The sequence below is a fragment of the Caretta caretta genome, chromosome 9 (assembly GCF_965140235.1).
Source record: "Caretta caretta isolate rCarCar2 chromosome 9, rCarCar1.hap1, whole genome shotgun sequence".
Lineage (NCBI taxonomy): Eukaryota > Metazoa > Chordata > Testudines > Cheloniidae > Caretta > Caretta caretta.
The window spans coordinates 47,451,234-47,465,144 of NC_134214.1; the positions used below are offsets into that span (position 1 = coordinate 47,451,234).

Below are 13,911 nucleotides of genomic sequence, written 5' to 3' on the forward strand. Positions count from 1 at the left end.
GGTGGGAATGTGGTGGGGGGAGGTGCAGGAGCTCCCGTTTGGTGCTGAGGGTGGGGATGTGTGGGGGATGCAGGAGTCAGGGCATGGGGGGTGGGGATGTGGAAGGATGGAGGAGTCAGGGAGGGCAGGGGGCTAAGGGTGTGTGTGGGGGGTGCAGGAGTCAGGGCAGTGCTCTGCAGTTGTGGGGTTGCTCCCAGCCCTGAGTAGCTCACAGCAGGGAACTGGGGGGGTATGTGTAGGGGGAATGCGGGGGCCCCACCTTTGCTCCGCCCTGCCCCAATTCCACCCACTTCCCCAAGGCCCTGCCCCTGCTTCTCTGCCTCTTCCCCCAGCGCACTGCAGCCCCGCCCTTCCCCTCCCTCCTGGAACTACCTGAGTGCCAACAAACAGCTGTTTGGCGGTGGGGGAAGCGCTGGGAGGGGGAGTGGTGGGAACGCTGCACGCTCAGGGTGAGGAGGTGGGGAGGAGCTTGGTTGCCAGTGCGTGTGGAGCCTGCAGAAGGACCCCAGCAGCTGGCAGGATCAAGCTTCTGCCCCTGCAGCTGCCTGGCCCTGAGGCCCCCTGTCATTGGGGGGCCCCATGCCAGGGCACCCTGAGATTTACTGTAAATTGGCCTCTGGGTAGGCTGGGTCTCCCAGGATCACTATTGACATTTTAATGTCCTCAGTGGTAATCCACCAGCCTGGAAAGAAAATCCCTGCTTGCAGCTTTCTGAACATATAAAGATATGCTTGTCATGTGCCTTTTCTGACCAGCCCACATTGATGTCAGTAAAGTGTCCCCCCGGTGATGCACCAATGCTTGTATGACCATAGCAAAGTAGCCCTTTCTGTTGATGTACTCCGTGGGAAGGTGGTTTGGTGCTAAAATAGGGATATGCGTGCCAGCTATTGCCCCACTGCAGTTTGGGAACACCATTGCTGCAAAACATCCACTACATCCTGCACATTGCCCAGAGTCACAGTCCTTCATAACAGGTCGTGATTAATGGCACTCCACACTTGCATCACAACAACTTCCATGTGGATTTCCCAACTCCAAATTGATTTCTGACTGATGACTTAGGAATCTGGCATTGCAAGTTTCCACAGAGCGATTAACACTCACTTCTTCGCTGTCAGTGCAGCTGTCATTTTGGTGTCACTGCACTGGAGGGCTGGGGTGAGCTCCGCACACACATCCAGGAATGTGGCCTTGTACATCCGAAAGTTCTAAAGCCACTGCTCGTCATCCCATACCTGCATAATAGTGTGGTCCCACCAGTCAATGCTTGTTTCTTGGGTCCAGAACCAGTGCTCCACCATCTCCAGCTGCTCCATGAATGGCAAAAACTTTGAATTGTTTCTTTTTATGTCCCACAGCAATCTAGTCTCTAAGGAATTGTCATGTTCCCGGGGCACCACAAAAATACTGCAGGATCAGGTGCCCTGTTCTCGCAACGCTCATCACAATAGCGCAGAGCTGTGCAGGATCCATGCTTCTGACACAGATGGTGGACAGTGAGGAGGGACGCACGGGTTTGCAGGTATTTGGAAAAGAGGCGCAAAATGTTATGGAATGCAGATAAAATTATGGATGGAGAACACTGCATTATGGGACGTTGAAATCATGTTCCTAGTCACCCCTTTGAGACTCATTTCAGCCCCATGGGGCATTGCAAAACCTTCCCAAAACACCCTGCAATAGATGGTGGTGAGTTGCACAGTGAAATAGGTATCTACGGTGCACTGTTCTCTCCATCGATGCAAGCACTGCTAATGAGGACGTGCACTGACGGCACAAGGAGCGTAGTGTGGACATGTAAAAGGGATTTAATTACTGCATCAGCTGTATGCCAACATACTTAGGTCGACATAATTTTGTAGTGTAGACATGCCCTCAGTCTCCTCTTTATCCTGTGGACTTGATTTCCTTACACCCATCTGAACTCCCCCATCCCTCCTCTCAGTGGTCAGCTAGTTACATGCTGTGTTGACAGTTTCGTAAGTTTCCAATCCTCCCTGTAAATTCGAACACCCCCTCTAATTTCAATTCCTGGGGAAAACAGTGTGTGGAGTCACTTACATCTATGGAAAGTGAATGTAAAATGCTATCAAATCAGCATTCTCCACACAGATTCTCAAAGTTGCGAGATGGAGTCAGGAGACCTGCAAGTAACTTGCAACTTTGGAGGGGAGCCTCTGTCATTACCCATGTCAGCACAGCAATTCTCTTTGTACAGAATCAGTTGACTTTGGGAAACAGGTTACTTCTTGGAGGAGAGAAGCCAGGATTATGGCAGCTGATGGACTCCGCCTGTTTTCCAACTTTTTAGTTCTGGAAGGGCAAAATCCCCTCACAGATTCACACGTCAACCTCCTACTGCTAGGTTCTCAAACCCCTTCTGTGCATGGACCACAGGAAGAGATCTTCAGCTACTAAGTGGAGATGATGGGCATGAAGCACAGTTTGGGAACTGTGATTCTGTGCTTAGCACCCTGGGGTGCATGTGGGAAGACCCCCAGAGATGTGGCCTATATTTGCCTGGGCAGAGAGATCTGATCAGGCTGCATGGAATTGGATCTGGGAGCTGCTGTTTCCCCAGGGACTGGTGAGAGAACTCTCCTCACATCTCCCCTCACTGAGGGGGGCCAGGGGACTGGTTTGATCCCTGGGGCTGGCTGTATTTTTGTGTTCCCAGTTTCTCCTCTCACAGGAGTGGAGTTTGATTCCTGGGTTTATCTCACTTCTCCCCTAGAGGAATGTCTCCCCCCAAGGGGGTTTATCCCTGGGGGTGGGTTGATCTTTGGTGGGTACCCCCCCTTCTCCCCTAGGTGGGGGTTGATCCCTGGGGTGGGCTGGTTCCTGGGGCGTGTCTCCCCAGGGCAGTTGATCCCTGGAGGGAGGGCTGGTTCCTGGGGATATCAATCCCTGGGGGTGGGCTGGTTCCTGGGGGGTGTCGATCCTGGGAGGGGCCTGGTTCCTGGGGTGTGTCCCCTTCTGTCTGGAGGTGGGCTGGTTCCTGGGGGTATCTCCCTGAGGGGGGGCATTGATCCCTGAAGATGGTTTGGTTCCTGGAAGGTGTCTCCCAGGGAGGTATTGTTCCCGGGGTGTGGGCAGGTTCCTGGGGATGCCACCCTGGGGGGCAGGGGGGAAGCTGGTTCCTGAGGGTGGTTTGGTTCCTGGAGGGTGTCTCGGGGGGAGGGGGTGTTGTTCCCAGCAGGTGGGCTGGTTCCTGGGGATGTCTCCCGGGCTGGGGGGCAGGGTGTGGAGTTGATCCCTGGGGGTGGTTTGTTTCCTGGAGGTGTCTCCCTGGTGGGGAGGGGTTTGATCTGGGAGGGTCATTTGGTTCCAAGGGAGGTGTCTCCTGGGGGGGGGGGGGGATGTTGTTCCCAGGGGGTGGGCTGGTTCCTGGGGATGTTTCCTGGGGGGGTGGAGTTGATCCCTGGGGGTGGTGTGGTTCCTAAAGGGTGTCTCCCCTGTTCCCTGGGGAAGGTTTGATCCCGGGAGGTGGACTGGTTCCTGGGGTGCGTCTCCTCTTTTCTCCAGAGCGGGGGGGAGCCTAGGGGGTGGGTTGGTTCCTGGGCGGTGTCACCTCTTCTCCTGGAGGGGGGGTGATCATGGGGGGGTGTTGACCCCTGGTTTGATTCCTGGACGGTTTCTCCCGTGGCGGAGGCGAGTCCAGCCCCTGCCGTTTCATCATCTCTCGTTTCATTCCCTTTATAGGAAATGTATGTGCGGGGCTGGAGGCGCTCCCCGGAGCCAGCGGATCGGCGGCTCCCGCCCACAGGGGACTACAGGAGAGGCAGAGGGAGGCCGCTGCCGGCCAGGGCGGGGTTTCTCTCCAGGGCTGGCCGCCGGCTCTCTCTCGTTCTCCGGCCGGTGTCAGGCGCTGGGTCCCGTCAGAGCCCCTGGGAGCCCCGGCCGGGCCAGGAGGCGCCATGACGGGCAGGTAATGGAGAGCGGGACGCTCCCCCCGGAATGGGGTCGCTCGCCCCGGGCGGACCCGAGGGCGGCAGGGGAAGCGTGTGCGGGGCTCGGCCTGGCTGGGGCTCTGCGACCGGGCCTGGGAAGGGGCCAGAGGGCGCCCTGGCTCGCCGCCCCCTCCAGCTGCCCAGCGGGCCCCGATTTCCCGCCTGCCCTCAGGGTCACTCCGAAACAGCTGCGCGGAAGTCAGCGGCGCTACACCTGTGTAAACGCCTGGCCCCGCGGGGAGCTGGGCTGTTTCCCGGGGGGCGGCCAGGGGGAGGTCGCTTGCGTTCCTGGGGGGCTCTGGCGGCCCCGCAGGCAGGACCCAGGCAGCGCAGCCTGCGCTTGGTGGTGAGGGGCCAAACTCAGGGGTGGAGGAGCCCAGTGCCTTTCTGTCCTCTGGCAAACGGCTGGCCCGTTTGGAGTATTGCGAGTGTCAGTCGGTGAGAGCCTTCTTCAGAAACGGGAGAGGGGGGAGGGATGGCTCAGTGGTTTGAGCATTGGCCTGCTAAACCTAGGGTTGTGAGTTCAATCCTTGAGGGGGCCATTTAGGGATCTGGGGCAAAAATTGGGGATTGGTCCTGCTTTGAGCAGGGGTTGGACTAGATGACCTCCTGAGGTCCCTTCCAACCTTGATATTCTATGATTCTAAGACGATACATGCGCCCTGTACTGTGTGCTCATGGGACCACAGTTCTTCAATATGCCCTGCGGGTGGGGAAAGAGGGCAGGGTAGGGGGAGAGGAATGAGGCAAGGATCAGAAGTGCAGGATTCGGGAGAGCTGGGCAGGAGAGGGAGCTGAAGGTTTGTGTTTATATTTGTAAAGTGTGCACTACCGCCCCAGTGTCTACACTGGCGCTAGCTTTAATTCCAGGGTGGGGTTCCGGTGACTGGAGCTTTACTCTCACAGTTTATGAAGCTTGAGACTGAATTGCAGTTATATAATTCACAGTTGTTACTTATTTATACATACAGTTCTCTTTCCTCCAATAAAATGCTGTCATCTGCGATCCTTTCTGCTCTGGGTCTGGGCAGCTGGCTCTGCCCAGTTGGCCCTGAGTCTTGGAGGTAGGTGTTCTGAGCACAGAACTGACAGATGAACATCTTGAGCCCAGTACCCCTCTCACTGTCACCAGTCAGTAGAGTTACTGCAAATTTGTACTAGTGTAAATGAGATGAGAACCTGAGCCCTTGGTAGTTCTAATCCTAGCTCTAACATTTGGGGAGGATTTAGGCAAGTTATGTAGCCGGTCTTCCGCATTTTCTCCTCTGTAAAATGAAAAACTTACTTATTTTGCAAAGTGTTTTGAAGGTGAAAAGCATTAAATATGAGTATGAACTTCTAAAATGGTGCATTGTGGGAATTATTTCGTACTGAATCCTCGTGTCCTTAGCCCTACTATATTGCAGTGGTTTTTAACCATCACTTCTTTTCACAGCTAAGAACTGTTAAGAGAGTCTGGATAAATTTATTTTTTAAGTACAAAGAATAGAGAAAGCCATGAGTGTAAACTTGGACTGTTTTAGAATAACAGCCGTGTTAGTCTGTATTCGCAAAAAGAAAAGGAGTGCTTGTGGCACCTTAGAGACTAACCAATTTATTTGAGCATGAGCTTTCGTGAGCTACAGCTCACTTCATCGGATGCATACCGTGGAAACTGCAGCAGACTTTATATATACACAGAGAATATGAAACAATACCTCCTCCCACCCCACTGTCCTGCTGGTAATAGCTTATCTAAAGTGATCATCAGGTGGGCCATTTCCAGCACAAATCCAGGTTTTCTCACCCTCCACCCCCCCACACAAATTCACTCTCCTGCTGGTGCTAGCCCATCCAAAGTGACAACTCTTTACATAATCAAGTCGGGCTATTTCCTGCACAAATCCAGGTTTTCTCACATCCCCCCCACCCCCATACACATTCTGTGATTTGTAGAGTACCTATCCCATTGTGGAGATACTGGAAAGAATAATATCGTGAATAATTATCACATGCTCATATCCAAACTATGAACATTTACCCACATTTTATACAATGGATGATGATAGACTGATGTGGCTATGTGGGTGTATTTGGTGTATATATATTAGCTGCTCCAGTCTGTTACAGAATGGGATTTTTTTTTTTATCAGAACCTCAGCTGCTGCTACTTCGTGGGCTCAGTGTTGGCTCTTGTAACATGTGAATGTACCACAGTCATGTTGTGTATATATTCCACTTCCTTAGGAGAGGATTAAGCTCAAAGTGTTAGAAATTCTGTCATTGTTGGTGAGCATCTGTCCAGCTCTTGAATGGGGTTGGGGAGAGAGGAGGTAAATCTGGGAAGAATTTAGACTATGAGCCAAGCTGATTGTGTCATTTAGGTACAGTGTGTGATAATGTTTAAAATGATATGTTCCACATGAGGCAAGGATCATTCAAGTTTAGGGGAAAGGGAAGTTACTTTGTGCTATTTGAAAAAACTCTGTGGGTTTCTTTTTTGGGTTACCTGGGGAGTGCCATACTCTTCAGTAAAAAGAAAAGGAGTACTTGTGGCACCTTAGAGACTAACCAATTTATTTGAGCATAAGCTTTCATGAGCTACAGCTCACTTCATCGGATGCATACTGTGGAAAGTGTAGAAGATCTTTTTATATACACACAAAGCATGAAAAAATACCTCCTCCCACCCCACTCTCCTGCTGGTAATAGCTTATCTAAAGTGATTGCTCTCCTTACAATGTGTATGATAATCAAGTTGGGCCATTTCCAGCACAAATCCAGGGTTTAACAGGAATGTCTGGGGGGGGGGGTAGGAAAAAACAAGGGGAAATAGCAAAAAGAAAAGGAGTACTTGTGGCACCTTAGAGACTAACCAATTTATTTGAGCATGAGCTTTCGTGAGCTACAGCTCACTTCATCAGATGCAACATAATGACTTAGCCACTCCCAGTCTCTATTCAAGCCTAAGTCATTATGCAAGGTAACCTATTTCCACTTGTTTTTTCCTACCCCCCCTCCCTCCTCAGACGTTCTTGTTAAATCCTGTATTTGTGCTGGAAATGGCCCACCTTGATTATCATACACATTGTAAGGAGAGTGATCACTTTAGATAAGCTATTACCAACAGGAGAGTGGGTTTTTTTGGGGGGGGTCGGGGGGAGAAAACCTGGATGCATCCGATGAAGTGAGCTGTAGCTCACGAAAGCTTATGCTCAAATAAATTGGTTAGTCTCTAAGGTGCCACAAGTACTCCTTTTCTTTTTGCAAATACAGACTAACATGGCTGTTACTCTGATACTCTTCAGTGTTTCTCAAATGCAGCCACCAGCACTGTTCCCTCTAAGCTGTGCACGTGTGTGACACACACAGATCCTAAACCCTGAGCACACGGCGAAACACCGCGTGCACAAAAATTTGCATAGAAGCACAATAATTTGCACAGAAGAAATTTTTTGCACACACGGCCTGTCAAAAATTAGAGGGAACATTGGCCACCAGGGGCTTTTCTTCCAGCCACAGCCTCCTGGGCTGTGATGGGGTGGGTGGCAAAATAGTGGCCCCTTCCCCTCCCCTTCCTCCTGAATGCACTGCCTTGATGTTGATTGCTGGGACTGCCAGCAGGGATTGGGCTCTGCCCCCCTCTGGAGACACCTGGGCAGCAGGTTCTGGGGCAGCTGGAGGAGCAGGCAGCCAGTAAATTCCCCACCTTCCCGGGGCAGTGGGGCTCAGGCTTTGGACCTCAGCTCTGGGGTGGTGGGGAAGCAGGTTCTGGCCGAGGGACTTCAGGCTTCAACTCTGGACTCTGGCTGTGTGACGGCAGGCTCCAGGCTCTGGCCATGGGGTTTCAGGTTCCAAACCCTCCCCCTCCCGCCCCACAGCTGCCTCTCCCAGCTCCCCACCCACCAACCCCCATGTTCCCACTGCCTCCCCTGACACCCTGCCCCCCACATCTAGGGCTTAATTTGTCCCCAGGCTTGGCGGGGCTGAGTAAGTCTGCTGTGAAAAGTGATACTTTGTTAATATCACTTTTCATAACAGATTTCAGAGTAGCAGCCAGGTTAGTCTGTATTCGCCGAAAGAAAAGGAGTACTTGTGGCACGTTAGAGACTAACCAATTTATTTGAGCATAAGCTTTCGTGAGCTACCGCTCACTTCATCAGATGCATAAAGTGGAAAGTACAGTGAGGAGATTTTATATATACACACAGACCTTCAATAAAAAAACTTCGAAAACAGACTCCAACGAGAGACTGCTGAATTGGAATTAATTTGCAAATTGGATACAATTAATTTAGGTTTGAATAGAGACTGGGAGTGGTTGAGTCATTGTACTAAGTAAAACTATTTCCCCTTGTTTATTCCTCCGGGGCGGAATAGTCTCTAAGGTGCCACAAGTACTCCTTTTCTTTTTTCATAACAGACTTACTAACTAGCAATAAATAAATTACAATGATTTGGACATGTGTATATATGTATATTTATTTGTTTTTCCTAAAGCTAATTAAGTATTTTAGGGAAAAGTGTGAGAGCAAAAATTGGTGGCCACGCTCTGAGGCCACCAAAAAATTTGTCTAGAGCAAGGGTTCTCTGGGTGGCCTGGCCCATCCAATCCAGTTTGCCAAATCCAGTGATCATGGTAATACATTAATTAAACCCTTTTGTGCTATTGTCTTGTACATATTCAGAGCCCTGCCTTTTAAGGCATCAACATTGTTTTCAGTGCCATGATGTGACCTATACCATAAGGCTTTGTGGAACATTGCAGAGTACACAAGCTACTGTAATGTGTGTAGTTCCCTAAAATAATGTAGGATTTTTAACTTCTTCCCCTCTCAAAGATCATACAAATGGCTAATTTCTTGGATTTCTTATATAGAGTGGGTTTTGGCAGGAACCTCCAAATAGTGAAGCGCGCAGACATGTGGGTGTCCTATTGTTTAATGTTTTGAAAAAAAATTAACCTGGAAAACTTGTCAGTTGTGAAAATGTATAACTTCATGGCTTCCATTGCTCCCTCTGCCATAGAACAATTTCTCAAAGACAAATATTTATTATGGTCCAGTGTTAACTGGGGTTTTTTCTCAGTAAAAGAATAATGAAGTTGGGACTTGATCCTTCAATGTGCTGAGCACTCCGGCTCCAGTCCAGCAAAGTGAATAAGCTTAATTTTAAACATGTGAGAGGTCAGTAGGTCTGCTCATCTCCTTGCATTATTGAGTCCTGGGTGAACACAGGAAAGATTTCCAACCCCCAGCAAACAACTTCACAGCCCTGGCTCTAGAGTAGTGGTTTTCAAAGGGTTATTTGATCATGCCTCCACTTCTTTGTGTCTGTAGTAGTTCCCCCGCCCCTGGTGCCCAGCCAGCAGCTACTGCTCTCTGGCTGCCCAGCTCTGAAGGCAGAGTACAGAGCGGCAACAGCTGGCCTGGTGCTCACCTCTGAAGGCAGTGCTGCCACCAGCCGCAGCGCAGAACTAAGGGTGGCATGGTATCGTATTGTCCCCCTATTTCTCTGCTGCTGGTGGCGGTGCTGCCTTCAGAACTGGGTGGCTGCCTTCAGAGATCCAGCTGCCCAGCTCTGAATGTGTACAGTAAGTTTTTTGGTTTTTTATCCCAAAGTTTCTCATACACCCCCAGAATACATTCCATGCTCTGCCCCCAGTTTGAGAACCTCTGCTCTACACTGCATTACTACTGAAGGCAAGGTGTTGTATGACATTTGCAAAATAGTAGTTAGTCTCTTTGGAATATACAGTACTGGCAAGTTACAATCTTTTTCAGTTCTGGAGCTGTTGGGATTCAAGTACTGTAGAACAGGATGAACTGGTCCAAAATTGAGTTTCTACATAGTACTGATCAGTGTGGACACACCTGGAGCTAAGAAAATACCATAAATGGCTTTTTGGTTTAAAAATTGGATGATCTTGTTCTGTGGCACTGGAAGAAAGAGGAAATTAAACAGACTGAGAAAGAGATAGTGCTGACACAGTGGAAAGAAAGGGAGAAAGAACACAAATAAGATGGTACAAAAGAACTTGCTGTCTAGGTTCCATAATTATCGGTGCTGTATCAATACCTAAGACAGATAGAAAAGAAAGCATTGCAGAGGGAAAAAACCAGTAACTGAATTTTCATGTTAAAAATGGTTCTAGCCCTTCTAGTGGTGAAGATAACTTTCTGAATGTAATTAGCTGCAATAATAAGGTTTATTTAATTACCCCATGCCCTTGAGTAGGGGGGATGTCCGATTAATTAAAATTACAATAAGAACGTATACATGGTACTTTTACTTAAACTGTAATCTCTTTGGGTCAGGGACAGTCTGTTTGTACAGTGCCTAGCACAGTAGAGTCCTGGTTTATAATAGGACCTCCGACATGTTTCAATAATATAAATAAGTGTGGTTTTTAATGTGAAAGTATCAAATGTAAATGACTGCTTTGGTTGTATATTGAACAATGCATTTTTAAGTATTACACTTATTATTTATTACAGTGTGGGAGGGTCTGGGCTGAAACTGAGAATGCAAAAGATTTTTGGGATTTGGGATCATGAGAGGAAAAAAGATAACGGGGTGGGTAAATTGGAATATGTGACTAATAATCTTGACTGCCACTGATAACTAAATGACTCCACTTCTCATTGCCTTGGTTTACTAATCTGTAAAATGAATATAATCCTAATTAGTTGCTATATCATTTTATAGATTACTAAACCACAGCATTGAGAAGTGGAGTCATTTAGTTAACCAGTGGCAGTCAGATTTGTTCACAAATTCCGATCTGTGAACAGTGTGAAGTTTAAAAGGATATGGTCAATTTAAAAATCGCTTCTGGCCGAAAATACAAGCTACTGTTACAAGTAACATCCTAATATACTAGAACAGAGAGAGACTGGAGAAACCTGTTTTCTTTATAGTTTAGTTTGTTTAAAGCAACATGAAATCTCATAATTAAAACTTGTAAAGTTGTTTGAGAATCTCGGGTGAAAAACGCTATGTACATATAAAGTATAATGAAGTGTGTTTTAAGCAACCTCTGAAAGGGCTAGCAAAAGCAAAGAATACCATTTGCCTGATGAAGGTTGTCTTTAAAGGGACACCATATACAAGAAATCTGGTCAGTTTTCAAAAAAAAAAAAAAAAAAGTTAAATGGTTTCAGGTACTCTTCTTACCCCTGTATTCCCTTATAATTTTTATGACAGGTTTCAGAGGAACAGCCGTGTTAGTCTGTATTCGCAAAAAGAAAAGGAGTACTTGTGGCACCTTAGAGACTAACCAATTTATTTAAAGTGACAACTCTTTACATAATCAAGTCCTGTAAAGAGTTGTCACTTTGGATGGGCTAGCACCAGCAGGAGAGTGAATTTGTGTGGGGGGGTGGAGGGTGAGAAAACCTGGATTTGTGCTGGAAATGGCCCACCTGATGATCACTTTAGATAAGCTATTACCAGCAGGACAGTGGGGTGGGAGGAGGTATTGTTTCATGGTCTCTGTGTGTATATAAAGTCTGCTGCAGTTTCCACGGTATGCATCCGATGAAGTGAGCTGTAGCTCACGAAAGCTCATGCTCAAATAAATTGGTTAGTCTCTAAGGTGCCACAAGTACTCCTTTTCTTTTTGCGAATACAGACTAACACGGCTGTTACTCTGAAAGGTCTAAGAAAAGGTCCTTAGTGCATGCGTCTGTGTTATTAGTATAATAAGTATTAGTACATTATCTTTGTCATCATTTTACTTGAGCCCCATTGGGATTTGGATACTCCTCTGTACTTCCTGCAGTCAACAAAAAAAAAAAAAGAAAAAGAGCAGCTGCATTTACAGATATGCTCATTGATTCTCCCTAATCCAGTTAAGATAAGAAGCAGGGAGTATATTACTTTCTATGAAAGTATTTCGGTAGGCCAGCATCTGTCCACACTCTTTTTAATTAACAAGGAAAGGGAGATATTACTGTGCATGTGATTTTCTTCATGGTGATTCTCTTTATGATATAATTGCAAGTAAAATGAGTTGGAGTGTGATCAGGAAGATGGAGTACAAATGTCAGGGCTTGACTATACTTACAGAGCTGCAGCAGCAGTGAAGATGTTACCTATGCAGATGGAAGAGCTGCTCCCATTGGTGTAGGTACTCCACCTACCTGAGAGGTGGAAGCTATGTCGAAGGGAGAAGCTCTCACCTTGACATAGCACTGTCTACACTGGGGTTATATCAATTTAACTACATTGGTCAGAGATATGGATTTTCCACACCCCTGAGCGACATAGTTATACTGGCATAAATTAGTAGTGTATAGCAAGCCTCAGTAATTACAAGAAGAGTTCTGACCACAAACGAGCGCTAATGCAGAGCTTGTCTGTCTGAATTACGAACAACTACTCTTAGTCTTTTGGGTTGAAAAATGCATTTTTAAATAAATCTTATTTTTATCTTTCTATCTAAACATGCCCTCTGAGGCTAGCCGAGTAAATTTCAACTCACTGGAAAGTCCTTAGAGATTTATCAGACATCATTGAGCTGCTTCTCTTGGGAGCTACTCATCTATGCCTAAGAGAAGTGTGGCAGCCTTCTTTTTAGTTTAGTCTCAGACAGTGATTTGTTAATAAGGTTTTGACATCAGTCCTGTCTCTTGACGGTGACCTGCAGATGTGGGGTGGTGGAGAACTGGGCTGGGGCTCTTTTTAGCCTGTGAGGTATAAAGAGAGCCCAAAAGCTTTTTTAAAAAACATTATTTAAATAACAGTTTAGTTCATTTTGAAAGCTTCTCTCCCCCACCAACATTTGTTTTTTACATTAGATGTTCAGATCCTGTCTAGTGTGAAAGACTGTGATGACTGGTGTGCCAGAGAAATAGTGATAGTGTGAAAGGGATTTTTACTCAGACTGTTCTAAAACATGTTGATTAGTCTTAAATCTAAGTGGGTTTTAACATTTTGAAAAAAGAACACATTTGTTAATTATTTCACATTTTTACCCTCAATTAAAGGTAACAGCTGTAACTACATAGATCCTCCAAGACATTCCTAGGAGATCCCTCAGCAATACCAGGGAAGATTAGAGCTGGCATACCTGCTATTTCTAAAGTTAAAAGCAAGCAGGAAACACCATTTTGAAAATTAAAAAAAATCAGGTCCTCATTATACACCATAAAGAAGTAAAATAATATAAAAAAAACACAAGTGCAATTTAAAAAAAAATTCTTTGCAGGCAGACTGAAACACTTGAGGGAAGGTAAGAGGAACTGAAGGTGAGGATGCTGCTGCTTTCTTCTCTTTGAAACAATGATGTTCTTCATCTCTGCCTGTTTTTTGTTGTTTTTTTTTTCAATTACAGTATAAACTATTTCTGTCATAAATTTTAATGTCAGAAGGGACCACTGTTGGTCACTCCCTGTTAAACAGTTATGAAAATCGTTCCCCTCATTATAAAAAGAAAAGGAATACTTGTAGCACCTTAGAGACTGACAAATTTATTTGAGCATAAGCTTTCGTGAGCTACAGCTCACTTCATCGGATGCATTCAGTGGAAAATACAGTGGGGAGATTTATATACATAGAGAACATGAAATAATGGGTGTTACCATACACACTGTAGCCAGAGTGATCACTTAAGGTGAGCTATTACCAGCAGGAGAGCGGGGGTGGGGAGACCTTTTGTAGTGATAATCAAGGTGGGCCATTTCTAGCAGTTCTTGTCAACTGCTGGAAATGGCCCACCTTGATTATCACTGCAAAAGGTTCCCCCCCACCCCAACCCCCACTCTCCTGCTGGTAATAGGTCACCTTAAGTGATCACTCTGGTTACAGTGTGTATGGTAACACCCATTGTTTCATGTTCTCTATGTATATAAATCTCCCCACTGTATTTTCCACTGAATGCATCCGATGAAGTGAGCTGTAGCTCACGAAAGCTTATGCTCAGATAAATTTGTTAGTCTCTAAGGTGTCACAAGTACTCCTTTTCTTTTTGCGAATA

At 46.7% G+C, this 13,911-nt stretch overlaps 1 protein-coding gene across 3 annotated transcripts in view; it reads left to right on the forward strand.

The window, feature by feature from the left end:
- The first annotated feature begins 3,710 nt into the window (after positions 1-3,710).
- LIMS2 (LIM zinc finger domain containing 2) overlaps positions 3,711-13,911 on the forward strand; it is a 56,608-nt gene continuing 46,407 nt past the window's right edge. The window contains exon 1 of one of the 3 annotated variants that reach the window (XM_048863534.2): positions 3,711-3,931. Coding sequence is in view for 2 of the 3 variants with exons in the window: in XM_075132257.1 (XP_074988358.1) it covers positions 3,921-3,931 (11 nt within the window). In the remaining variant the exon portion in view is untranslated. The remainder of the gene's footprint in view (positions 3,932-13,911) is intronic. The other 2 variants (XM_075132257.1, XM_048863533.2) reach the window with 2 other exon arrangements.